This window comes from Mustela lutreola, chromosome 1 (genome assembly GCF_030435805.1).
Source record: "Mustela lutreola isolate mMusLut2 chromosome 1, mMusLut2.pri, whole genome shotgun sequence".
NCBI lineage: Eukaryota > Metazoa > Chordata > Mammalia > Carnivora > Mustelidae > Mustela > Mustela lutreola.
Genome location: NC_081290.1, coordinates 106,058,189 through 106,084,021, shown reverse-complemented (window position 1 = coordinate 106,084,021; position 25,833 = coordinate 106,058,189). Strand labels below are relative to the sequence as shown.

The 25,833-nt window shown below is 40.2% G+C and overlaps 1 protein-coding gene across 5 annotated transcripts in view; it reads left to right on the top strand.

Moving 5' to 3' along the window:
• Positions 1 to 25,833, top strand: part of NFKB1 (nuclear factor kappa B subunit 1) — a 120,463-nt gene that overhangs the window by 33,672 nt on the left and 60,958 nt on the right. For 2 of the 5 annotated variants that reach the window (XM_059172063.1, XM_059172082.1), the window contains 2 exons: positions 458 to 495; positions 4,774 to 4,872. In XM_059172063.1, coding sequence (XP_059028046.1) covers positions 458 to 495; positions 4,774 to 4,872 — 137 coding nt within the window. Of the gene's footprint in view, positions 1 to 454; positions 496 to 4,773; positions 4,873 to 25,833 lie in introns of all 5 variants that reach the window. The other 3 variants (XM_059172056.1, XM_059172071.1, XM_059172084.1) reach the window with 2 other exon arrangements.

Sequence of the window (25,833 nt, the reverse complement as noted above, 5' to 3'; positions counted from 1 at the left end):
CGTTGAGGAATGGAAGTCAGTGTCTAATGATGTGAAGGCAAAAGGAAATGTCATGGTGCCCAGGATATGGTTGCTGCTTTTATTTGGTATTTGTGTCATTTTCAAAATGCTTTGTTAGTAGTCAAGATTGTGTTGACCTCTTCATCCTTGCCAGACAGACATCACACCTTTTCTTGGATCATGCAATGTGCTATCACCATTCGACAAATGTTTATTTATTGTGGTTCTCTAAAGGCATAAAACCGTTATTAAAAATAAATTTGCTAGTCAAATGAGGAAGTTAGATTGTATCGGCATGGAATATTAGCTAAAAAATGAATTTGAAACCTCTATTTAAAAACATAATTTCAGGGTTTTTTGTTTTGGTTTTTTTTTTTATTTGCTTTATATTTTGTAGCCAATTTGAGAAACCTCACAGTTTCTTTTGCTTTCTGTTTGTTGTTTTCGCTTTTAGCAGATGGTCCATACCTTCAAATATTAGAGCAACCTAAACAGGTAAGAGTTAAAGGGATGGGACTTTGTCTTTAAATGTGAGATCCATAAGTCTCATATTCGTATCTCAAGCACTGAGTAAAATGACAAGTGAATTTTACGAAGGGCATAGCTTATCTAGAAATGCAGCAGCCTGCCAAATGATCTGATAACTTCATTTGTCTACTTCACATTCCTCTTAATCATTCTTCCAAGCATCCTGAGCCTCAGTAGTAGTTCTGTAAAACCTAGATGATTAAAGATCCTTGCTATCTCACTATCTCCACCATCTCTACATAGCAGGCTACTCCTAGGAAAGGCAGAGGGTGTCTCCATTCATTTCCATTTATAAGGAAATGTCCATCCATGCAGTTCGTATACACTAATGTACACCCATCAACTCTGTTCCTGCACAACTCTGTTCTTCACCTTCCTCCTTCCTTTAGAAGCTCCAGCCTGTTTTGTTTTTTCTTTGGAGCATGTGACCTAAGATTTTAAGTACCAGTGGGGTGTGGGCAATGTATTAAGAGGGACAATTGAGTCCTTGTCCCTCTGGTGTTAACCAGAGACTCACCCCCGTTGGAGACTGAAGAGGAGTATTTTATTTTGTTGGGTTCTTCCTCTTACCACTAATTTTATCGGTGATGCCTGGGAATTGAAGTGGCTTCCTCACCATGCCCCAACTGTGTGCATAAATATTTACTGGAAATTAGATGAGACCATTTTTATGAGAGAGGAGGGAAGAGAATCTTTGTGCTTCTTTTAGAGGGTATGGGGAGAACTGAATTATTAGGGGATTTTTAGACTGGTACAAGTCCCCACAGAATGAGGACAGAGTGAATAGATCTCTGAATGGATGTGCTTACCACATTTGACGAGACTGGAGATGCATATACTTGCTGTCTCGCACTTACTACCCAAAACATTTCTTAATGTTTCCAGTAGCTAGGTAGAGTGAGTGTAACACTTCTCCTTTGTGTAACACTGAACCAGTGCTAACTAGGTCAAGAACTTAAATAAAGCATCCATCCATTGTGGTTACTGCAATTGTGATATGTGTTCAGATTTCGGTTAGAATTTAAAGGATAGAACTATCTTAATTATCATTGTAGGCTGAACTGAGATAAAAAGCTTTCAATGTGGAGAATGCCACGTGAGACTTCGGACATTGTTCTGGCATTTGCGGTGGCAGACCCACTCCATGGGCTGCCAGCAGGACTTGCTTTGCCTTACCTCCATGTCCAGTTCTTTAATGTGACTTCTCACAAGTAGCCATTTTCTCAAAGACCCTCCCGGTGCAAGTTTATCTCCTGGAAGCCTGAGCAGTGGTCTGGCCTCCTGGAAAATTCCCTAACTTGCAAAATGCATTAACTCATGAGAATGAGACATCAAACCCAAATCTGTTGTCTCTGCATACCAGGCAAAGCATGTTTTTCAAACATCTATTTTCATAAGCATAAATAATAAGAATTTTTAAATGCAGTTCCCTATTATGGGTCCAACAGTCATAAGGAAAAATTGACACCTATGATTTACCTAAAGGGCTGTGTAGTTCCAAAATTCAAAATTTAATTCACTCCACACAGATGTCTAAAAGCTCACCTGAGTAACAGAATGTGTTTGTTTACCAAGCTGATGTTATTTTGATGTCTGACTCCAGTGAAAGTAAAAAGATTGCATTCAAGTCAGACTTTCTGACCGGATGAATGTAGCCCTTGCCTTTGAGGTTGATGACTCATCGTAAGCAAATGGAGTTACTAAAATGAATGGCTGTGGATTGGCAAACCTCTAATTTCAAAAATTTAGAATCAGAAACACATTTCGACTATCCATGTGAGGACATCCTATCTCCCTGAAAAAAAATGTAATAAATTTCCATCCTCAGGTTTAAAATTCCTATGCACAGAAGTTTAGATTCTCTTACACAACCATGAATGCTACCTATTGTTTTTCAAACTGTTTGCAAGCTATTGAGACATGTCTCTTTCCTTATATTTCATTTGACATGACTCCCAATAAAATATAAAAGTATAAGTGTGTATAGTTTTCCACCTGCCTAAAGGAATTTTGTGATTAAAGATAATGAATGACTTTATTAAATTTTTTCATTAAAAAAAACTTTAAATAAAAGTTAGAAAAGGGGGCACCTGGGTGGCTCAGAGGGTTAAGCCTCTGCCTTCAGCTCGGGTCATGATCTCAGGGTCCTGGGATCGAGCCCCACATTGGGCTCTCTGCTCAGCGGGGAGCCTGCTTCCTCCTCTCTCTCTCTCAGCCTGCCTCTCTGCCTGCTTGTGATCTCTGTCTGTCAAATAAATAAATAAAATCTTTAAAAAAAAAAAATCTAAAAAAAAAAAAATGTTAGAAAAGTATTTTTTCTTTGCCACAATTTTCCCCAGCTCTGACAGAGATGAGTCATGGCGTAGACGACTAATCTTTAGAATATCCATTTCTGTCACGTATTATTCAGTGCTAATTATCTAATGCTTTTTAAAAACTGAGTTTGTATTTAAGTAGATTAGCAGTCAGTAAATCTCTGTCTTTATGGTTAGTCAGTTCTGGAGGCTTATGTAACACATGCTGCTGCTTTTTCATGCTATTCGAAATTTCATTCAATTATTAAAAATAAGCCAACAGCCCTTGTCTATAAAAGGTGTAGGGCTGAATTTGTAACTTATTCTTTGGTTTGGATTTGGTGAGAAACAAAAGAGAGGAATTGCTCCTAATGACTGACCTCACCTCAAAAGGTTTCCCTGGTATTAGGTCTGATTTCTCCTGAGGAGTCATATGCAAAAGTTTTTTTAAGTCCCAGGTTATTGAGTTGATCATATGCTCTGGATCTGTGTATGACTTAAGGAACTTTCCCACACTAGGCAATTTACTTCAGGCCTTACTCATCCTGTGAAATATGCTTTAGGACCAATGCTCTTTGGAAATCAGAAAGTTCTCAGGAAATAGAGGGACGGTTTCAGACACTTACCAGAGGTTTAAATTCGTTCAGGGCCCCTGAACCACTCAGATTATTTTCCAAGACCCTATGATGAATAATGAAATGTCATGCAATGTAAGGAAGGCAAGAATTTTTACATTGACCCACGAGCTTAAAACTGTTAAAACCTTTGCATTTGCCAGGCTTTGCAACTGTTATGAGTATGGAAGGTAGAAAGCCCCTACTGGCAGGTAGTGGGTGTGTGGAGCTCCTGATGGCCTAGTAATCTAGCACTGTTTATATGAAATCAGACCACTACAAAAATAAATGGAAGGTGAGGCTGTTCCTTAAAGTAGATTAAGGTATTTGAAAAGGATTTTAAAAAAGAAAAACTGGTTAAATTTAAACTGTAACACCAACATATTGATTGACAGCTGTATAAAGTTGAGTCTTGCAGGAAAAACATTGAAAGCTCCCTCAATATTAAGCTTCCTTAATATCAGATACATTTTCATAGTATTCCTTGCTGCTTTATTCTTGGTATACAAATAGGTACAGTTATCACTGTTAGTTTTGCAAATTATAAAATGCTAGAACTGGAATGGACCTTTCAGATGGTCTTGTCTAATCTTCTCATCTGTATAGATTAAACAACAGCAAACAACATGGAACATCGGTGTCCATCAGCCCACAGTAGTTCACATGGTTCAAAGCTTCCAGCTCTCTTTTCACTGATTTGCTACATCTGTAGAATTCTTGGGTTAAGAATATTGAAAGGGATTATTTGGTTTTGGATTACTCAGGTCAGTTAACATACCAAGCCTGAGCCTGATAATATCAATAATCATAAAATCTGAAATCTTCTCAACTTTAGCAGAGTATGTTCTACAACACGGATGTAATGTATTTAACAGGACATTTCTATAATCCCGCCTGAACCAACTATGATCAGAGTAGATAAAGGAATGCCTTTAAGTAAGAGTCAAAGAAGCTTAAGTCAGTAATGTGGCCAAGTTTGGAGCTTGGCTGCAGCAATTCGAGATGAGGAAACTCTGATTCAGACAAGCTGCAGCATGTCCAGTCCGGGCTTAAAACCTTCAGCAGCTCACTCTCCGCATATGCACAGCAGGAGAGGTCCTGCCGGGTTAGGGAACTGGCTTTTAAGCCACAGCTCAGTACACAAGTATCAATTGACATCTATGTTTATAATAAGATTATGGGAAAAGTGGTTCTTGTTTGTAGAGTCCCCTTTCACAGTGTATGCTTTTCCTCTCTCACCTAGTACATACAAGAATAAAACATTTGTATATAACTGTGCCCCTATAATTTCTAATTAGTATTTCTCAAACTTGTTGACTCTGTATTCACCTTTGCAGAGAGGATTTCGTTTCCGTTATGTATGTGAAGGCCCATCCCACGGTGGACTCCCCGGTGCATCTAGTGAAAAGAACAAGAAGTCCTACCCTCAGGTCAAAGTAAGTCTGTGATGTCCTTCTATATGATTCCAGAAGATTTGATTGCCTAAGAGCAAAAGAAAGGAATGCTTTAAGGGAGTACCGTCTGCCTTTGGCCCTAAGCTGTTCACATGATCATTATAATTTTTAAGTAAGAAATTTGTCACTTAGCAATAGAAGTGACACATTTTAAGATTCTATTAATATTTCCATGTAGTAGAATTTATCTCAACATCAACCAACATTTACTACTTCTTGATCATCTTCAAGTGGTTTTTAGTTGTCATGCTTCCTGAGATTTTAATAAGTCTTCGAAAGAAGTGCTTGATATCAGCCCTTTGGAGATGTAGTGAGAAACAGCAGATGACTGGGTGTGGGATTATGTGGCGTCGTATTTAAGAACATGAACTCAGATCCGGGCTCTGTGAAGAGCTGTGTGCCTTTGCCTGGGTTACCCAACACTTCTAGCCCTCGGGACCCTAATGTGTACGATGCAGAAATGTTAATGGTCTGTACCTCATAGGGTCTTGTAGAGATGGAATGAGAACATGTTTATTAGTGTTCTTCAGAGAGCCTGCAAGTCTTGTAGGGCCTCTCCTTGAGCGACTGTACAAACCACACGTGCTAGTCCACGGAACCTACTGCTTCCAGACGTGCCTGGAGCAGGCTTGGTCTAGCCTTTTACATGTCTTCGGGTTCTTTTTCTGTCTGTTAGTTTAATTGAGAATATCGTTCCCAGAGTTAGTTTGAGCTTTTTATTCTCATACCATGAGGCCATGTTCCGTAGGCTGATTGCTAAGAGTTCTGCACATAAACCGTTAATAATTACAATTCTGCTATTGGTAAAAGTTTTGTTTGTTCAGTAATTCAAGACTTTGGCAAAAGACTATCCGCTCCGTTCCCGCTAAGGTGTGAGTGCCTCTCGGGGTAGAGCATTCTTCTATATTTTGTTGTTGGTTTGTTTTGGGGACTAGGTGAAGGGCAACAGGAGAGATCCTCAGTAAAACCGTAACGTGAAGGAAATTGGTCTCTGGTGTTGCCAGCCTTGTGTTCTACCTCCTGCCTCCTCTCCCTCTCCTCCCTCTCCACTTCCAGGTACAGGCCTTTCTAATTTCTGATCCCTGTTCCAAGACAGAAGACAAAATACTGTGATATCATTCCTTACCATCTGAATGACCCTCACGCATATTCTCTAATGCCAGTCCTACTTGACATTTTGCATTGGAAGTCTCCTAGCTAGCTGCCCTGTGGGATAAAAAGATGTTTTTCTCCCAGTCAGGGTCATCAGGCGGGGTAAATACCATGTGTTAACCAAAGTCCTTTAGAACCTGGGTGAGGAAAGAGGAGCCGCAATTAAACAAGAGAATTAGCATTTATTAAGCACCAAAGAGTTGCCAAGTGCTTTAGATACATAATCTCTTCTAATCCACACAACCACCCTGGTCGGTAAAAAGCGTATTGTCTGTGAGGAGCCTGTGGCTCAGAGAGGAATTCACTTGTCTTTCTCAAAGATGGCTGGCTCTTCTTCGCACACTGTTGCTTGTTGAACTCTCACTTGGAGTGGAGTGCGTCCGTGTGGGGTGCTGGAGGCAGGGACCCAGGGAACAGGGCATGGGAGGACCAGGGTAAACTAAGAGCAGAGAACTGTAACTCTGAAAACAAGAGGGAGAGAGGCTTTGGGGGCAAAGTGTACTCAGATGTTAGGAAATCAGAACCAGCACTTTTTTCTTCTTTTCTTTCTATCTTTTTTTTGGAAAGAGAGAAAGTGCATGCAAGCAAAAAGTGAGAGGGAGAGAGAGAACCCTGAGAGAGAGAACCCTGAGAAGAACCCTGTGTGCTTGTGATAAGGGTAATTGAAAGATACGTGTTATCAACTTTGGTGTTGGTTATAATTACTGAAGAATTAACATTAAGAGAAAAACTTTTTTTTCTGGACTGGCTCTGTACAAAAAAATGTAAATTATGGTATTTTCATGAACTGCTTATTTGTAATGCTTCAGGCTTTTGTGGCTAAGTAGCAATTTTTGATGCTAACAAATACATAGCATTACCTTTGTTGTAAATTTATTACCTAATAAAAAACTCTATTCACTTATGCTCAGTCTTCATACATCCTTCTCATGTAGTGGTTGCTGCCTCACATTTACAAAATAATTGAGAAATGAAACAGCTAATGGAGGCATTAAATGTTCTTATCAAATCATAGTTTCTGATCAAGGAGTTTAATACTTAGTAGGAAATTTAAGTATATAAACAACTAAAAATAAAGTCAAAATATAAATGTGCAAGATTGCTCATGATTACACTTGAGCTACGGTATCATTATGTCAGTCATTTATTTTTTATTCACTGATGCAACATATATTTATTAAGCATTTATTCCAGTTGTAAGAAAAGGAAGTACAGTTTAGAGAATCTGTTACAAACTGTCATTGTTCTAGCCCGTCATTGTTCCCTGAGAGCTTAAATGCCCCTGCTCTTCCCAACAGTTAAAGGAAGTCATTTTATTTATCTTAAAAGCTCTTACTGGGAAGGATGGAGAGGAGGGAGAGAGACACAACCATGAGGTATTTGTCCCAGAGCTCTTCTCCCAATCTCACTTTTGATAGTGATGGTGAAACGGGACCTTTCAGGTTACGGAGGGGTTTTAAATCCTGACTCTCTGTAAAATTTAGACAGAGGAAAGATTTGTTCTCAGTATCTATCTCTTATCAGGAGCATCTTTACAATTTTACCTATAAAGATGTACCTGTAGCTTTGCAATTGTACCTATAAAGATGTACCTATACCTGTAAAGAGCATCTTATCAGGAGGATCTTTACAATTGTACTTGTCTTCTGTTGTAGTGAACTAAGCACCCATTCTGTGTGAGGCTCGAAGGGAAGCAGTGGGCCATATGCAACAGCAGCAGGGTTTCTCAGACTTGGCACTACTGACATTTGGGGCCAGAAAACTCTCTGTTGTAGGGGGCTTTCCAGCGCCCTGCAGGATACTCAACAGCATCCCTAGCTTCTACATGCTAGAAGCCAATAGCTTCTCTACAACCGTGACAACCAAAAGTGTCTCTAGATACTGCTGTATCCCTGGGGAGCAGTGGGGGGTGGTGCAAAATTACCCTGCCGCCTTAGAACCACCCATCTAGACGCAGGTTGAATCAGACGTAACCTCACTCCTCTGCCTCCTTTTCTATTATAAAGCTGTAGCACATGGGTTATATGGAATCGCCTAAGTATATTATGTTGCAGACATACATACTTTTCTCCATTATTAGTAGATACTTATTTTCAACATGATGATCACAGTGACTGTATGATTTCTTCTTGGATCTCTGAGCTAGCATACTGGATATGAAAGAGAAAGAAAAGAGAAGAAAAAAGAGGTCTTCAACATTCCATATTCTATGATGACTTCATATCTAAAAGTTAACACTTGGTCGTGAACTGTTGCAGAAGAGAAAGTGAAAGTGGAAACAGGCTCTGCCCAGGCAATGAGCCAGCAGAGCCGTGGTGGTGGGTGAGCGAGTGGGAGCTTCAGTGGGTGGTCCCATCCTCCCACTCAGTGTCCAGTGGAAGGAACGGTAATGGGGAGTGCCCCGCACTTACCCCAGAATCCATTCCTGCGGAAGTCAGAGGGAGGGCATTTAGATTTACTTGGAAGGAATGCTATTTCTGAGGTCTATATATACTACATCCTTATTAAAGTACATTTGTTCAGCTTTAACAGTGCAATATTATGGGCTCTGCCTTTTCCTCACCTCCAGCCCCTTACTGTTCTGTCTTCCCTTGTCTTTAAGCACACCACTCCGTTTTTCAGGCATCTGAAAGGCTGGTGGCTTCCCGTGCTCTCTGTCACACACAGGCAACAGCAAAGGGTCAGGGGCCATCTCAAAAGCTACTGGGGTTGACTGTGACTTGGGGGCTGTAGACCCCTAACTGCACTTTATAGAATGAGTGGATGTAAAACCCACTGGGCTTACTCTCTGGCTAACTGTCCAAATATGATACCAGAGTTAAATCATTTTAAAACAACTCTAGTGGTCTACCCACTCCTCCTTTTTCTACGGGAATTTTATCCCATGCCTAAAACCCTATTTCTCATAAGCTGGGTGTAAGCCAGGCTTAGACCTGTTCTTCCTATATGGAGATTATTTCTAGAACTCAGACTACGGACTATTGGACCATCTGGTGTTCTACATGCTTCTTTCAAGTCAGAATCCCATTCAGACTTCTAGAGCCTTGCTCTGTAAGTCTTCACATTCTTTTTATTATTTTTTTTTAAAGATTTTATTTATTTATTTGACAGAGAGAAAGAGGGAGAGAGAGCACAAGCAGGGGAAACTGCAGACAGAGACAGAGGGAGAAGCAGGCTCTCTGCTGAGCAAGGAGCTCAATGCAGGGCTTGATCCCAGGATCCTGGGATCATGACCTGAGCCAAAGGCAGATGCTTAACTAACTGAGCTACCCAGGCACCCCTTCACGTTCTTTAAAAAAAAAAAAAAAAAAAAAAAAAAAAATTTGTTTTAATTACAAAGTACTTCAAGCATATTTCAAGAACATTTGAAAATTGGTATAACAGACACCAGGTACACTATCTAGATTAATAGATCTTAACATTCTACCATGTGCGCTTCTGATCTCTCTGTCTCTCAAATGAAACACAGTTACAGGTACAATCCCACCCATCTATCATTTTTTCCTTTTTCTTGGTAACTAAACCAATGTTCTGAACTTTCATTCTCTGATAGGCTTTACTACTTCTACTGCATAAATATGCTTCCATAAATATTGGCATTTTCAAGAGAATTAATTTTTACTGGCTTCCACCCTAATTTTCTAATATATATCATGGCTCCTTTTCAGGGCAAATGAGAATTAAAACTCGACTCCGTTGAAGATCAGTGTTCACTTTGATCATGCTGATTCCTCTTTATCAGCTAGATAAAATTTATTCATTTACAACGTGGAGCTTGTTCTGACTCAAAACAACAAAAAATAATACTGAGAGAAAAACCTAGGGAAAGTAAATATGCAGACTAACCCTTATGTGCCCTTTTTAAAGAAAAGCTTTCCTGTTGTTAAACATTTAATATTCTATTATACTATCCAATAAAGTTTCTCTTTAAAGTTTCCTCAGTTCTGATTTCATCACGGAGCTCCTAATGGGAGAGGCTGGCAGAAAAGCACAAGTAGCTTCCTCGGGGCCAAGCTTGTCCCTGCCTGTTTTTGACTCAGCAAGGAGTGCCAAAAAAGGCTCATTTCCCTCTTTTTCCCGAAAGTTATGCATCAGGTTTTTTTTTTTATTAATCAAACTGCTTTCCTCCATAGAGGTGGAAAGGCGCCAACAGGAGCAGCCCGATGGGGCTTCATAAGCTCTCAGTGATTCTCTTCCAAAGCAGCAGAAAGTACCCGTCCTCAGCTGCTAGGACAACCTCCAGCAGAGCCCACTCTATGCCAAACAGAAATCGGTGTCAGTGACCTTGATTCTAAAATACAAATAGCTCACCAGTGGGTATTTTTATTTTCTCTTCAGTTATAAATATCAAATGCAATGGACTACAACTTGAAACACAGCTGATGGGAGCATAACTATTTTTAATCGAATGTTTTCTGAAAGCTTTTTCTCACATATGTGTTCTTTCCTGAGGGTTTTACGTTGAACAGAAGGCATGTGTCGAAATATGTAGGTCAACAACAGCTTTTTTGTTGTCCCCCTGCCCACTTGATTTTTTTTTTTTTTTTTAAGTCTTTGCTCTTGGTGCCTCTCACTTAAAAATCCTAAATGTTGAGTTCCATCAAGGTCAAATAAAGACCAGCTGATCTGCTGTGGCGTTTAAGGCTATCACATATCCTTGCATAACCTTTCCTTTGTATAGACTTGTCTGATCCAAGAGGTTTGCCGTTTTAAGGATCTAGTTTTAATAGAAATTTTGAATAATTTAATCTGACTCAATTTCTAAAAACAACAGGGAAGAAAATCACCAGAATGAATTAGGCATGCGTATATAACCTAAGCTCATAGCATTTATTAAAATTTCCATCAACAGCCCTGAGCTGTTTCTTATTTACATATGTTCCTGGGGGAAATAAAGACATCCCCTCGGTGCGGAGTCTTGTGCTCTGTATATTGAGGAGACGGCTTGTGACCTGAATCCCTTTCGGTGATTTCAGAGAAATTTGGGACCTGTGAATTTCTGTGCAGAATTTTATTTTAATGTACATACATTTTTTTCTGGAGAAATAGCTTTTTAATCAGATTTTCAAAGGGAAAGATTCAAACATGGTTAAGAATCAATGCAATATAGGGCACCTGGGTGACTCAGTGGGTTAAAGCCTCTGCCTTGGGCCCAGATCATGATCCCAGAGTCCTGGGATTGAGCCCCGGGATCAAGCCCCGAATCGGGCTCTCTGCTCAGCAGGGAGCCTGCTTCTTCCCCCTCTCTCTCTCTGCCTGCCTCTCTGCCTACTTGTGATCTCTGTCTGTCAAATAAATAAATAAAATCTTTAAAAAGAAAAGAATCAGTGCTGTGGAGTACGTGTCTCTGTAGCTTTGGACAGCAGCTAATTAAAAAATTGGTGTATAATATATGTATATAATGTCTTTGTAAATTTTTTCAGTTTTTATTTTTGTACTTTTTAATTTTATAGTTATGTTTTTGCATGTTTTTATCCATTTTAAGTGAATTGAAATACTTCAGGGTTGAAATACAAAGCCTCCCTTCCCTTTGGTTGCAGGGTGGAAAAGAAGGGAGACTTCTTATCAACAGACACAGATGGTGAATGGGCTTCGCTGCTTTCTCTCTCTTGCCCTTCCATACTGATGCTGATTCAGCATGAAGCTAACCATTAGTAATTGAAGTTAAAAGAAAGAAAATTCATTTACCAAATATTCATTGAGCCCTGTGTGCCCGGTCCTGCTCTAGGCAAGCAGACAAAACTCTCTCCTGTGTTGCAACCACAATCTGGACTTCTAGATAATTTTTCTTTCAAGTAGTTCAAAGTTTTGTATTTGGCCCCTAGAACAAAATATTACGTAGTAGAATATATTTAAAAAGAGCCCTCTAAATTCACTGTATAGATTCATCATCTCTACTATGAACTAGAGAGATCTACTCATTAAGGAAACTTCTAGCAGAGATTGTAGTTGTGAAGCTTAACCTTTAAGAGATTATCAATGGAACCACAGATTGTCTGAGTTTTAAGTTTTGTTTTTGTGTGTCCTGGCTTGGTGACCATCCTCTGCGGGCCATTCCCATTTTTCTTTCCTCTCCTCTTCTTTAAGTACACGATTGTCCTGGGACCATTCTTGAACCTAAAACAAATCTCTGATGGCTGCTCACCCCTGTAAGCTCAGTCTGAAGATTATCTATAGCGTCTCTCCATTCCATTCAAGAATTCAGGTCTCATAAAGTCACAAACTGGTAATGCTTCTTGATAAGATAAGAATATCCGGAAGTACTACAGCCCTCAAAATGTGTGACACCTCCTCCTCCACAGACAAGCTGTTTCTCAGCCTGTCAGCTGGTCTAGAGGTGAGACAGTAGACTCCCTGGCAGTCTCAGCATCCTCTCCCCACCTGCAGGGCAGGCTCCCAGATCAGAACCATCTGTGCTATACTCACCTCCCCAAAGTCTCCTGTGGGTACTCTGGAAGGTGCAGGAAGACTTTCACAAGCAGTTCTTCTCACCTTGAGGTCCCTGTCCACCCAATAGAATGATTATGAGAATGGATTGTTGTGCTTACTTTCGTCATCTCGTTTAGGCATCACAACAGTCCACTGTGGTAGGTTCCCTGATCCTCATTTGATAAATGAGATCATCGAAGCCCAGAAGAGTTAAGAGGCTTACCCTGAGTCTCACAGTCTTTCTGGGATGGAATGCAAGATTTCTGTTCAGACAGTATGATTTTTTTTTTTTTAAGATTTTATTTATTTATTTGACAGAGAGAGCAGGAGCAGGGGAGCAGAGGGAGAGGGAAAAGCAGGCTCCCCACTGAGGAGGGAGCCTAAAGCAGGGCTTCCATCCCAGTACCCTGAGATCATGACCTGAACCAGAGGCAGACGCCAACCACCCAGGCGCCCCCAGACAGTATGATTTAAGAGTCCGTACTCTTAACCATCAGGAGATACTATTCATTATTGAAATATTAAGGGTCTTTCTACTTATGAGGGTCTTTTAAATCTATGTTTCCCTCTCATCAGAATCACCCAAAAGTATTTTTTTTTAAGATTTTATTTATTTATTTGACAGAAATTACAAGTAGGCAGAGAGGCAGACAGAGAGAGAAGGGGAAGCAGGCTCGCCGCTGAGCAAAGAGCCTGATGCGGGGCTCGATCCCAGGACCCTGGGATCATGACCTGAGCCAAAGGCAGAGGCTTTAACCTACAGAGCAACCCAGGCACCCCACCCAATAGTATTCTAACTGCAGAGATGCCTGGGACCTGTTCCACACATGCTAAGTCACAATGGGTCATCTAGCCAATCTGGGATTCTATAATTCTAAGATAATTTCTGAGGGCTTATGTCATATAATGACAAGATATAACAACAGATGAATGAATAGGTAAATCATGGTATAACTGCAGAATAAAATATTATGCCACTGTTTGTAAAAAACAGTGTGAAGGGGCACCTGGGTGGCTGAGTTGGTGAAGCGACTGCCTTCCACTCTGGTCATGATCCCAGAGTCCTGGGATCGAGCCTGCTTCTCTCTCTCCCTCTGCTGCTCTGCCTGCTTGTGCTCTCTCACTTTCTCTGTCAAATAAATAAGTAAAATCTTTAAAAAAAAAAAAAAAAAAAAACACCTCTATGAAGACTGTACAACATGGAAAACTGCTTATGGGCTAATGTTAAGGAAAAAAAAAAAGCAGGATTCCAAATTAAAAATATAACTACTGAAATTATTTAACTCAGTGAATGAGTTAAAATAAAGATTAGAGGGGCACTTGGGTGGCTCAGTTGGTTGAGCAGCTGCCTTTGGCTTGGTCATGATCCTGGGGTCTTTGGGTTGAGTCCCGCATCCGGCTCCTTGCTCAAAGAGGAGCCTGCTTCTCCCTCTGCCTACTGTTCCCCCTGGTTATGCATTCTCTCTCTCTCTCTCTCTCTCTGACAAATAAATTAAAAAAAAAAAAATCTTTAGGGCCGCCTGGGTGGCTCAGTGGGTTAAGCCTCTGCCTTCGGCTAAGGTCATGATCTCAGGGTCCTGGGATGGAGCCCTGCATTAGGCTCTTTGCTCAGCAGGGGCCCTGCTTCCCCCCCCCCCCTGCCTCTCTGCCTACTTGTGATCTCTCTCTCTATGTCAAATAAATAAATAAAATCTTTTTTAAAATCTTTAAAAAAATCAAGATTAGAGACATGATAATTGACTTCAATTATCAAATGGAAAAATAGATCTGAAATAATTTCCTGGAATGTATCACGGAAGGACAGAACACTTGAAGGAAAGAGTGAGATAGAGGGTACAGGAGAGAGAGCAACAGGTATCTGACTGAAGGCCTGGAAGGAAGTGATAAAGAGGCAGGTTTCTGGTTCTACGCTTAGAGGTTTTGGGGCTTAGGTAAGGTCAGGTGTGGCTTATGGACCACACCTTTAGGTTTCAAAGCATTACCTCTGAAGTCAGCCAGTTTAGGGCTGGGAGTGATGTTGATGCCTTGCTTTGCCACTAACTAGCAGTGTTGCTCAACTTGGCCAGAGCTCAGTTTCTTCATCTGTAAAGTTGAGATAAAGAATATGTACTCCATAGGATATGCATATAAATTAAGGTATTCATTGCATTGCACATAGTAAGCACTTAAAAATAGTAGTTGCTTTCATTTTACTTTATTTTATTTTACTTTATTTATTATTGAGAGAAAGCATGTGTGAGTAGGGATTAGTAGGGGGAAGGGGAAGAGGGAGAAAGAGAATCTCAAGCAGACTCTATTCCCAGCATGGAGCCCAACGTGGGGCTTGATCTCATGACCCTGAGATCATAACCTAAGCCGAAATCAGGAGTCGGATGCTAAACCAGTTCAGCCACTGAGGTGCCCCTTTACTTTTATTTTTATATACCCACAATAATTTAAGTGTTGAGTGACAACTTTGCTAATTGGTTTATGGAATCATGGAGTTACACAAAAACTTCACCAGTCCACTAATTTGTTTTTAGCACAACCTTACTAATTAGTATTGTTTCCACTCTGTTTATACCATATCCTTCCTTCTTTCTGTCTGGGGTTTTTAAAGTAGGAGATTGAAAAGAGATCCTATGCCAAAAGCTTCCTTGTAGATGTAACACATGATTTCTTATGAAAATATAGGTAGTCAGAAGCCAGAAAGGAGTGTATTAAACTTTTGTTAGGCTCCTTAACTGCGTTCTCTTCAACACCATGCATGCACTGATTTCGTTTGCGTGAATACTGTATTAATTCCTAGGGCTGCCATAACAAATTACCACAAACCGGGTGAAGCAATGGCAATTTATTCTCTAACAGTCCTGGATGCTAAAAGTCAAAACTCAAGTTGTCAGCAGGGCCGTGCTCCCTCTGAGGGCTCCAGGGAAGAATTCTCCCTCCCTCTTTCTAGCTTCTGGTGGTTGGGAGCTAGCAATCCTTGACACTCCTTGGCTTGTTAGTGGCAGCACTGCATAGTTTCTGCCTTTGTCTTCACATGGCTGTCTTCCCTCTGTGTCTGAATCTACCTCTCCTTTCTCTTATAAAACATTGGTCTTGTGTTTCAGGCCCACCACCATCCAGTATGACCTCATCTTAATTAATTATATCTGCAAAGACCCCATTTCCAAATATGGTCACATTCTGAAGTGCCAGGTGAACACTGAACTTCAGGGGTACACTATTCATCTCATTAGGTGTATGTCCTGGCATTATAAACTAGTGGTTTTGAGGTATGGGATAAAGACCATTTTAGCCCCATTTTGCACACAGAAAGACACTTACATATATCTGCTGTGTTCCCTTATATATCATTAATATAGATTTAGGGAGTAGTAAAAAATCTTTCAATTTAGAGAAGTTTGTCAGTATTTTTAATAATTTGTTTAAGAAAGTAACTCCTGTGTTATTCCCCCCATTCAGTAGATGTTGGACCTTCAATACCGTTGTGTGCTAGTAACTGTTTAATAACCAGCTGTCCAGGAGAACAAAACAAAGCCCTGATTTGTAGTATTTGTCAGTTTCCTGGATGTAAATACTCCCACCATGGTCAGTTTCAAGCTATCGGTATGAAGTACTAGCTTGCAAAATTTCTGAAAATTTAACAATCAATCCTGTAAGCGGGTCAGACCAATTCCATCCATAACCATTGCAAGATTTCACAAAGAGAAAGGCATGAGGTCATATCCTAGATATTAATCCCAGTGAACAATAGTTAGAACAAGAGAAGATAATGAATTGCTTCATATAAGGTACTTTATTTATGCTTTACACAATACAGGGGACTTTGCAGGATCTGAGTAAAATCCATTAAGTTGCTGAAGTGAAGATATCTGTCATATAGCAGATAAGTAGAGTTGTGTGGTCTTGTGAGCAAAATATCGTACTTGAAAGCAAAAGCTGGATCTTGCTCAAGATTGTGCCCTTAAAGGTGATGTGATCTTTCACATTGCTAAATCTCTTCAGACTTTATTTTTCTCATTTATAAGATGACAATAAAAATACCTACCTTGAAGGAAGAATAGCAGCATTAAGTGAAGTAACTGACATACACGCACCTGGCACATCTATAGCATTAAATGTTCACGCAGGACATGTTTATGTTTTTAATAATAAAAAAAAAATCATGAAAATGTCTGTAACATGATTGTGAGTTCCATGAGGGCAGGCAGGAATTTTTTTTTCTGTCTTGTTTACTGCTGTTATCTCCAGCACCTGCAATAGTATGTAGTGAGTAACCAGTAATTGTTTGGATAATGAGTGAATCATCAACATGCAGGAAATGCTAGAATTAGACGTCCCCAAAGGAGCACCAGTAATATCATAATACAGCTAAAGAAGACACACTTAACGTGATGTAATAATAATAGGTTGTTACTGGAAGCATCCCGTCTTTGACCAGCCTTCAAGGCTTCACTCCAATTGCTCTCTGTCTCATTCTACCCATCTCAACAGCCTTCTCTTCCTTTTCCTCCCTTGCTGCACCTGACCAAGAATCAGGTGATCGTGTCTTCGTCCCACTGAGTTGGGACACTGTAACTTAGACCTTAGCCACGTGTCTAAATTTTCTGAGTTGAAATGGGCCCCTTCTGCTTCAGACTCCTCAGTGGACTCTTTCCATGGCAAGTGTTCCCTACTGAACTAATACCTTTCCCTTCTTGGAAAATGGCAGTTCCATCCTTCCACTTGCTCAGGCTAAAACCTCTGAGTTTCCTGAACTCCTCTCTTCTTGCACCCCCATGTCTGATCCACCAGGAAGTCTTTGTGCCTTCAAACTTACCCAGAACCTAATCACTTGTCCCCACCCCCACTGCTGCCTCCTTGGTGCAAGCTGCCATCCTCATCTATTGCTCCCAATGGTTTTAGCATTCATGGATGAATCTTTACTGAATTATTTATTATTGGCAATTGATGGTGGTAAACTTGTGATTTTCGACTTATATCATTCCTTTTACTTTTTGTTAGTTGGAATTCTGTTTAAAAAATAGAGCTTTCTCCAAAAAAAGAAGAAAAAACATAGAGCTTTCTCTTCTTCACATTTCTTTAAAAACTTTTTTTTAGGATCAGTATGTACTCATTAGTCATTTTGTTAGTCAATATATTATAAGCCATTTCTGTCATTGTTTATTTTGATGTTTAATTGGTCCCAGTCTTCCTTATTTCTGAAATAATAGAATGTACTAGGTGCATCCTGTACTTTCCCTGCACCAGCCCGAGATCATCCATCTCTTCAAGAAGCCCCGGTTCCTTTTATTGGAAAAATTTCTCCTAGGCTCTCATTAGACAGAGCTAGAAAATTAATTTTTAAAAATATTTTTGAATTCATACTGATAATTCCGGTCTAACCCCACAGGCTTCTTCCTTTCCTTCCCCCATTCCATATCTGTATCACCTTTCTTCAATAATAAAAACCCTAGTTGCTGGTCATACCAATAAACCTACTCATTTTGCTCAGCCCTGTAGTACATACAGAGTAGCTTCTAAATTGCTCTACCAATATCGATACAAACTTACTAAACTCAGTTCAGACTTTCTTTGTAGTTTTGTTTTGTTTTTTTTTTTTTTTGACCTTCATATATATTCAAGAGAGGATATTCAAAGCAATGTGTCTGAAAGTGTCTTGAATTAAATTTTTACCCTTCTATATAGGTATGGTATCGTTGGGATATGTAGTCACCCTTTTTGTTTTCAGTTTTAGGGATTTCCTGTCCTTATTGATTTCATTTTATTTTTTGAATCTCAATATTTATCAATCTCATTGTCTGTCATTTACATGAAATTAATTAGACTCTTTAGAAATCATGGGAAAGTCAGGTTGTCTTGAATATAGACACAAAAGGAATCAGTGAGAGCCATGATGTAAATTGTGTTCTGGGTTATTAGTTAGAAACCTGAATCCTTCTAAACCTACAACATTCCATGTGTAGGTTTCAAAGGCTGCTCGGCTGTCCTCCCTTCCTCACATTCATGTAGCCCGTGTTTATGTAGCACACCCCACGTGCCAGGCAGGGTGCTGAGCTCTGCACCATGGTCACACACATGAATGTGATCATCTCTGCCCCCCAGGGCCACATGGAAGCAGATATATACAGGATGATATATAAATGTTTATATATATATATATATATATATATATATATATATATATTTATATATATAAAATGTTTATATATATAAATTTGCTGGAGGAGTGCCTCTTCAGGGATGCTCTGCAGTGCATGTATGTGTGTAGGTGTGTGCATATGTCTGAGTGTGTGCACACATGTGCATGCATGTGTGTTTCTTGGGGAGGGCTGGAGGAAAGCACAGCCTTACATTGGGATCACCTACTGGCTTCCACACTTCTAACCTGCCGGCCACCCGCATTTGTGATAGAATGCTCATGGCATTTGTTTGGTAGGTATATTTCCAAACCATAGGCTCGAGGTCTGATATCCATCTCAGGCACCTCAGTAAGAACAAATCACACCAAGTGTAACTCTGTGTCTTGTCTGACAGGTCTCTAGAGTGGTAACATGGTGAGATGCTGGAGATCTCTGGTTTGGTACTTCAGGGATAACAATAGTTCTCATGTTGGTGCTGTCAACAGGAGGCATAGTTCAGCCTTAGGGATCTTCCTCCAGCCACTTCATGCATTTTATCAGTGTTTCCAATGGAGTTCTTACCACATTTGCAGTAACGGGAAGTGACAAATAACAAAATATAGGAGTTCAGATTAGTTTTGAAAAGCTGGGACAAAGGGCTAAATTCTTTTTTTTTTTTTTTTTTTTTTAAGATTTATTTATTTATTTACTTGAGAGAGAGCCTGAGAGAAGAGAGCACGAGGAGGGGCGGAGGAAGGAGGGAAAAGCAGACTCCCCACTGAGCAGGGAGCAAAGGGCTAAATTCTTAAGCAGCGATATTGAAAGATGGTGAATGCATCCAAAAAACAAATTACCACAAATACAGCGTGGGATAGGCAGGCAAAGAGATCTAGAAATTGTAGGTGACAGTGGACTTAACATCACAGCAATGTGATGTGACCACCAAACAAGTAATTTCACATCAGGCTACATTAACAGAAGTAGGGTATATAAAACAAAGGAGGTGGTGGTGTTATTTCCACTCTTTGTTGAAAGGCCACGCGAGGAGTAAGGTGTATACTGAGTAAGGCACCACATATGTAGACAAATAGAAACCAGCTTGAGTGTGTTCAGGGCAGAATGGTGACAGAACTCAAACCTTCAAAAGGAAGTAGTCTTTGAACCTGAGATTATTTATAGCCTAGAGAATTTGGTTGTCATCAAATATTTGAATGGCTATCATGAGAAAGAAAAGATGAGCTTTATCCCGTCTATCATAAGAAGATGAAAAGAGGAACAATGAATGGAATCCCCAGGCGGTAGAGGGTTCAGTTGTTACTGAGAGTTAGAGCTGCCTGAGGGTGGCATGTATAGCCTCAGGACAAATGAAGTACTTTGTCACCAGACCGGCTCAGAAATCAACTGGAAGACGATAGGACAGGGAAGCTAACTTATGTAAGATCCTTCACGGTCAGAAAATTTCCTTTTTATGTATGCCTTTAAAAAGAATTTTCCTTAATAAATTAACGACTTTATGATAAGGGATACCAGGCTTGGGTTATAAAGCAAATCCCTAAAAGTGATATAAAATAATAACTTGCAGAACATTTCGCCCAAGCATCAGAGTGTATGATTCATTTCATATACTTTGTGTTTTAGTCATTTTATACTGAACTGAACAATATAAAGTTATCGCATTGAAGGGTTTTTTTGCAGGTTTAAAGGCCTGCCATTTTTCCAAATTCCTGGCTGATATTATTTTAGAGCTTGTTAGAAATTTTAATGTTTCCCCCTTCTTTCTTTTGCTTACATCATAGTATGTAGATGGTACAACATGTTGGTTAACCTCAGTCTGACACTTAGGTCGCATTCTCTCTTTTGCCCCATCGATGTCTGGGATGTAAATTAGCCAATAAAGTGGCAACAAGAAATCAGACAAAGAAAATTTCCCAGTTATACTCACTCGTAATGCTTCTAATTTAGTAGGGGTTTTCCACAGGAAATCACGGAAGAAGAGTTGAAATGCCTTATCTTATGTACTTTCCTTCTGAAGAAAGGAACAGTTAATTGTCTTCTTCCCAAAGTAGTCCGCTTTCTTGTACAGGCAGCTGTATTTACTCCAGTACAAATTAAATTCTACATCAAATGTCGTCTCTGAGTACTTTCAGTCATTGAGAGCCAAATTATTTAATTACTTCTTTAACCAGTGGGTTTCAGGGAAAGTAATAGAATGGGTTTTGTAAGCAAGAAAAATATATCCTGAGGATGATTTTATGCCTTTAAGAAGAACGAAATTAGTCATATATAATCCCAACTAAATTTGAGTATCTGAGTTTTGGAAGATAATCTTAATTATCTCAAATCAAGTTTGGGTCAAAAACAATCTGTTGAGAGACTTTATTTAAAAATAATGTTAAAGGTTGGGCTATGGACATGGGGGAGGGTATGTGCTATGGTAAGTGCTGTGAAGTGTGTAAGTCTGACATTTCACAGACCTGTACCCCTGGGGCTAATAATACATTATATGTTAATAAAAAATTTAAAAAATTTTTAAGAAGTAATGTTAAAAAGTTATACTAATCATTTCCATTTTCAAAGAATAAACGAATTAGAAACCTGAAATTTTTATTTTGGACCTACTTCAGTCAGAACTTATATGTGGTCTAATCCTTCTAATTATTTTCATGCAGTTTGTATGGATTAAGAAAAAAAAAACTTTCATAGACCAAAATTTTCTCCTTCTGACTTTGTTTTGCTTGTCTGTGCCTCCCTCCCACCAACTTGTGTAATTGACGCATTTCTGACATAACCCGGGAAAAGACCTATCTTTATTAACAGGACTTAAGTCCCAGGTCAGGGCCCTCCTTGAATTAACTGAAAATAAACACTGCGGGTACTCAATTTCAGTGTTAATGACAAAAGTTGAAATCTGTGCCTAACATAAAGGTTTTCTTTGTCTCTGAATTTTGATTTTCCATGCTATCAGAGGCCCCATTGCAACAGGTAATTTGAGTGTTGATTGTATGTTTTCTCAGTTTGTAATTGTGGTGACATGTTTTTAAAATGTTCACAGTTTTAAAATGAAGTTTTTCTATTAGGGTCCTTCCAACTCAGAAATTCTGTGATCTTAAATTCTTTTTTTTTTTTCCCTTCAGTTTGAAAATGTGATCTTTGGGTGTTGTCCTATGTGTCCCATACCTATAAACAGGAATCATAGAATTTTAGAGCTGGAAGATGTGTTAGTCATTATGTAGTGATTCTACAAATGAAGACATCAGGGGCCCGAGAAGGAAAGGTGGCTAACCAAGGATCTTAGCGGCTCTATGGCTAGAGCTCTGGCCACTGGCTGGATAATGAAAACTTTAACACTAAGAATTAATCCAGATCTTCTTATCTAAGATTTGCAGACTTCAGGAGAACATTCTTTCACACATTTAAGAATTATGAGGCGTTTATATTAAGCACAGTTTGTTCATGCTTGACAAACTGTGCTATCATTCCGTTTGTTTTCTCCAAACCTGGAATCACACTAGAAAATAAGCTATGGCTTCAGGTGGGTTAAAGCTTCCTGAGTTTGCACTCCTGGGGTGTTTTTCAGTGACTTAAAAATGTAAATTGACCCCGTGAAGTTTGGACCGCTTTCTTTTGGGCGGGAGGGTGACAGCGCGTCTCTGGGATGCTGGTTGGGAAAGCCATCTCCTCTCCAGCGACTCTGGCAGAGTGTGGCAGGGATGGAGAATGGTGAGGTCCACTTCCCTGATCACCCAGGGCCTGTGGCTAAGGCAGTGCTTCCCTCCGCTGGCTCTCACTTCTGTTTTACCTGGAACCGACCTTGATGATTGTTTCCCTCCCATTCTACCATCTTGGCCAAGCCCCAGCACAGTTGGGAAATTTCTATGTCAGGGTTAAATCCTGCCTGAGAACTGAATTTATAAAAATTAAAGAGGTAGCATCTCTGCAGCCAGACTGTGTATAAAGGGCAGTTCCTTTTCTTAGTGGAAAACCTGGATCGAAGTAGAAAGGGAGTACAAGTGCTTATAAAAAATAATATCTTAAGAAATAAAAACAGTGCTAAGGTTCCGTGGCCTTACTATGATTTCAAGCCAAGGAGTTAGTAGAGTTAGTAGAATTTCACACCCCTTTTATTAAGACTTTTCTGAAATTCCTCAGGGCAATCCCTTCTGGTTCTGTTAGTGAGACAAACCCTATTTCAGAACAGGGACCTCAGGGCAAAAGAGCCTGGGGGGGCCCTGCTGTCAGCCCCCTCTCCTCACTGCTCACTGCTGCCCCCGGGGCCTTTAATCACTTTGCTGCTCCTTCTTTCCTCCTTGTAGTCTGGAGCTAAATATTTATTCAGTCATTAGTTTATTCATTTATTTATTTATTTATTTATTTATTTATTTGGTGCTGAAACCCGAGATCAAACCAGACTCATTAGTTCTTTTAAGGATTGATTAAATCGGTTCTGTTTCTGTGCTGGAGGTTGGGGAATTGGAAAGAAGAACTAAATAGCGACTTTGTCCTCAAAGATCAGTCAGTTCAATAGAGGAACTAAAATATGTCCTAAACTATCTGAAAGATGAAAATATTGTGTTTGTTTTGTTCACCACTACCTAATCGGCACCTGTAGCTGCCGTGTGGAGATGGTTGAATAAAGTTGTTTGGGTTTTTTTGTTTTGTTTTGCTTTTTGACTGGAAGAGTGAATGACCTAATAGCTCTAAGACCAAGACAAACTTGTAAGAGCCGGCTAGTGAGGGTGGTCATAGAAGACTCCGAGGTGGAGATTGCATTTTGGTTTGGCTCTTGAGGGAAAGATAGAAATTTGAAAGTAAACTAACTGGAGAAAAGATCACAAGCAGAAAAATCAACAGCAAAGCCTCAAACTTAGAAGTCTGAGGTCGAATGGGAATAGTGAACAATTCTGCTGGTAGGAAGAGCAGATGAGAGAGGTGGGAATAAGGTTAGAGAGGTATGACAGGGCTAAATTGCGTAAGGTTCAACAACTTGGACTGGGTTTTGTGGAAAATGGGTAGATTATTATATAAGTTTTAATACGAGAATGAGATGCTCTACACAGCATTGTGCTTTAGGAACATAAACCTGGTAGCAACGTGCTAAGGGATTTTGGAAGGGAAAGGCACAGGGACACCTGTGAGAAGAAATGCCATGATTCTTTTTGAGTTAAACTCAAGAGTTCAGGCTGAAATGGATAAAAACCAAGGCAATGAGAACAGACGAGAAAGACAAATGCCAACGATCTGGGGACTATGACCTCACTGAAATTTGGCAACTGACTAAATGTGGAAGACAGCAGAAGTGTCTGAGATGGCAGGGAGGTTTCCAGGGCAATTGCTTAAAAGGATCATCTAACAGTAGAGTACGTTCCAGAATAAAGGGCCATTAACTCAGTCACGGGCAGATTGAGTTACAAAGATGTTGTGGACAGGAAGATGCTCTGCAGACCACTGGCAATGTTACAGATGCTTACAAGGAAGGTAAACACATGGGTTTTAAATTAAGGAGTTATCTGCTTGGCACAGACAATTAAAGCTGGGAGACTAGATAAGAACATCAACAGAGTGATCGTGGTAGAGATTAGAAGTGCACCAAAGACTGAATCTCTGAAGAAACTTCTCTTTGGGGAGGAAGGAGAACACCCTAGCAGAAGTGTCTGAAAAGTGAGAGGGGAGAGTTTCTAAGAGGGAATGGTAAGACAGCCCAGGTTTCTGAAGAGGGAAGCGGAAGGAAGAGTTAAGAAGTGGCTAGTGGATTTGGAAACGGGGAGCCCAGTCATCATGACCTTGAAGCACTTTTTCATTTGGGGGAAAAGGGATTTAGTTCATTTACAGAAGGCTACATGTTAAGTACAGCTTTGTACTTAAAGATGAGGACTTTGCTCACACACTTGTGAAGGAGAAAGAGAATGGTCCTGAAGCAGGTGGGAGACCTTCTAAGAAGCTTTCTCACCGGGTTCTTTGAGAGAAGATGAAATGAAAGAATCATTCTCTATTTCTGTATTTCCTAGGGTTATGCCTGGCCCATAGTTTGAGTAAATGCCGACCTTCACAGTTGTCATCATCCTTATCAGGAAAGGGATTTTTAGAATAAGGGAGAAGACTGTACATGTTTTGCGGCTAAGAGGAAGGGTCCTTTTGAGAGGAAGGGAAGAGGGTGATTTAAGGAGGTCTGGATGGGCACTAAGGGCAAAAGCGGACTGGTTGACTCTGGAAAAGGGAACAGACCTACCTTTCTTGGAATTCGGGGAGGATATGTGAAGGAACAGGGACACTTTGAGCCCAGGGAACAGGAAGGAGAAGGAAACGGTTAAACAGATTCGCATGCGATGGTTTCCACCCTCTCAACAAAGTGAGAGGATCTCTCAACTGCAGATAATCTGCTTAAGGCTCGAAGAGACAAATGAAAATCACTGTCCTTTATTTTGTGCCTGCCGTGTATCAAGAACCATAGAAGACACTTTAAATGATCTTTAATCCGCATGAAGTTTCAGAGATTATGTATTTGCATTCACTTTATACACACAGATGGGAAAACAAGGCAAAAAGGCAAACTCTCTCTTCCAGCCTCACTCAGCTAGTAATGGGAGGACCCAGGGTTCAGAGCCAGGACTGTCAGACTGCAGAGCCTGATCTCCATGGCAAGGAAGCCTGGGGGGAAAAAAGGAGCCCCAGTAGATTGAGAGCTTACAGGTGTAGCTGTGCTGTCTCATAATCCTGCGGGGTGGTTATTCCTGTCAATGACCACAGTGAGCATCAAAGAAGAGCCGTCTCACATGGGGAGGAAGGGACTGTGAAATTGGGGTGGACCAGAAATGTGAATTCTGGGTCCCTGAGGGCAATAACAAAGCAAAGAAGAGAGATATGTTGGAGTCGGGGGCTAAGACTCTTTAGCCCTGTGGAAGAATGCCTGATGGGCATCAGCAGTTAGGATGGGGCGAGGGAAGGACATGGGGGTGTCTCGGACTTTTAAGAGGAAAGCTACTACCTTGGTTTTCCAAGGGAGATGATTTCAGAGTGGTCTTTCTTTACCTTTCCCACAGCTGCCAGAATTCCCACCACTGAGCAGTTAGATTCCTCTTACCATCCTAGGGTTCTAGAGCCCCTACCCAGACACCCTTCCACCAACTCAAGCTAATGTGCTCTGATGTAAAATAATCATATTCTAATTTAAATAGCCTATTGAGAGGTTACACCGGAATCTAGCCATGGTTGTTTGTTTGTTTGTTTGTTTGTTTTTTGAAAAGATAAAATAAGAGAA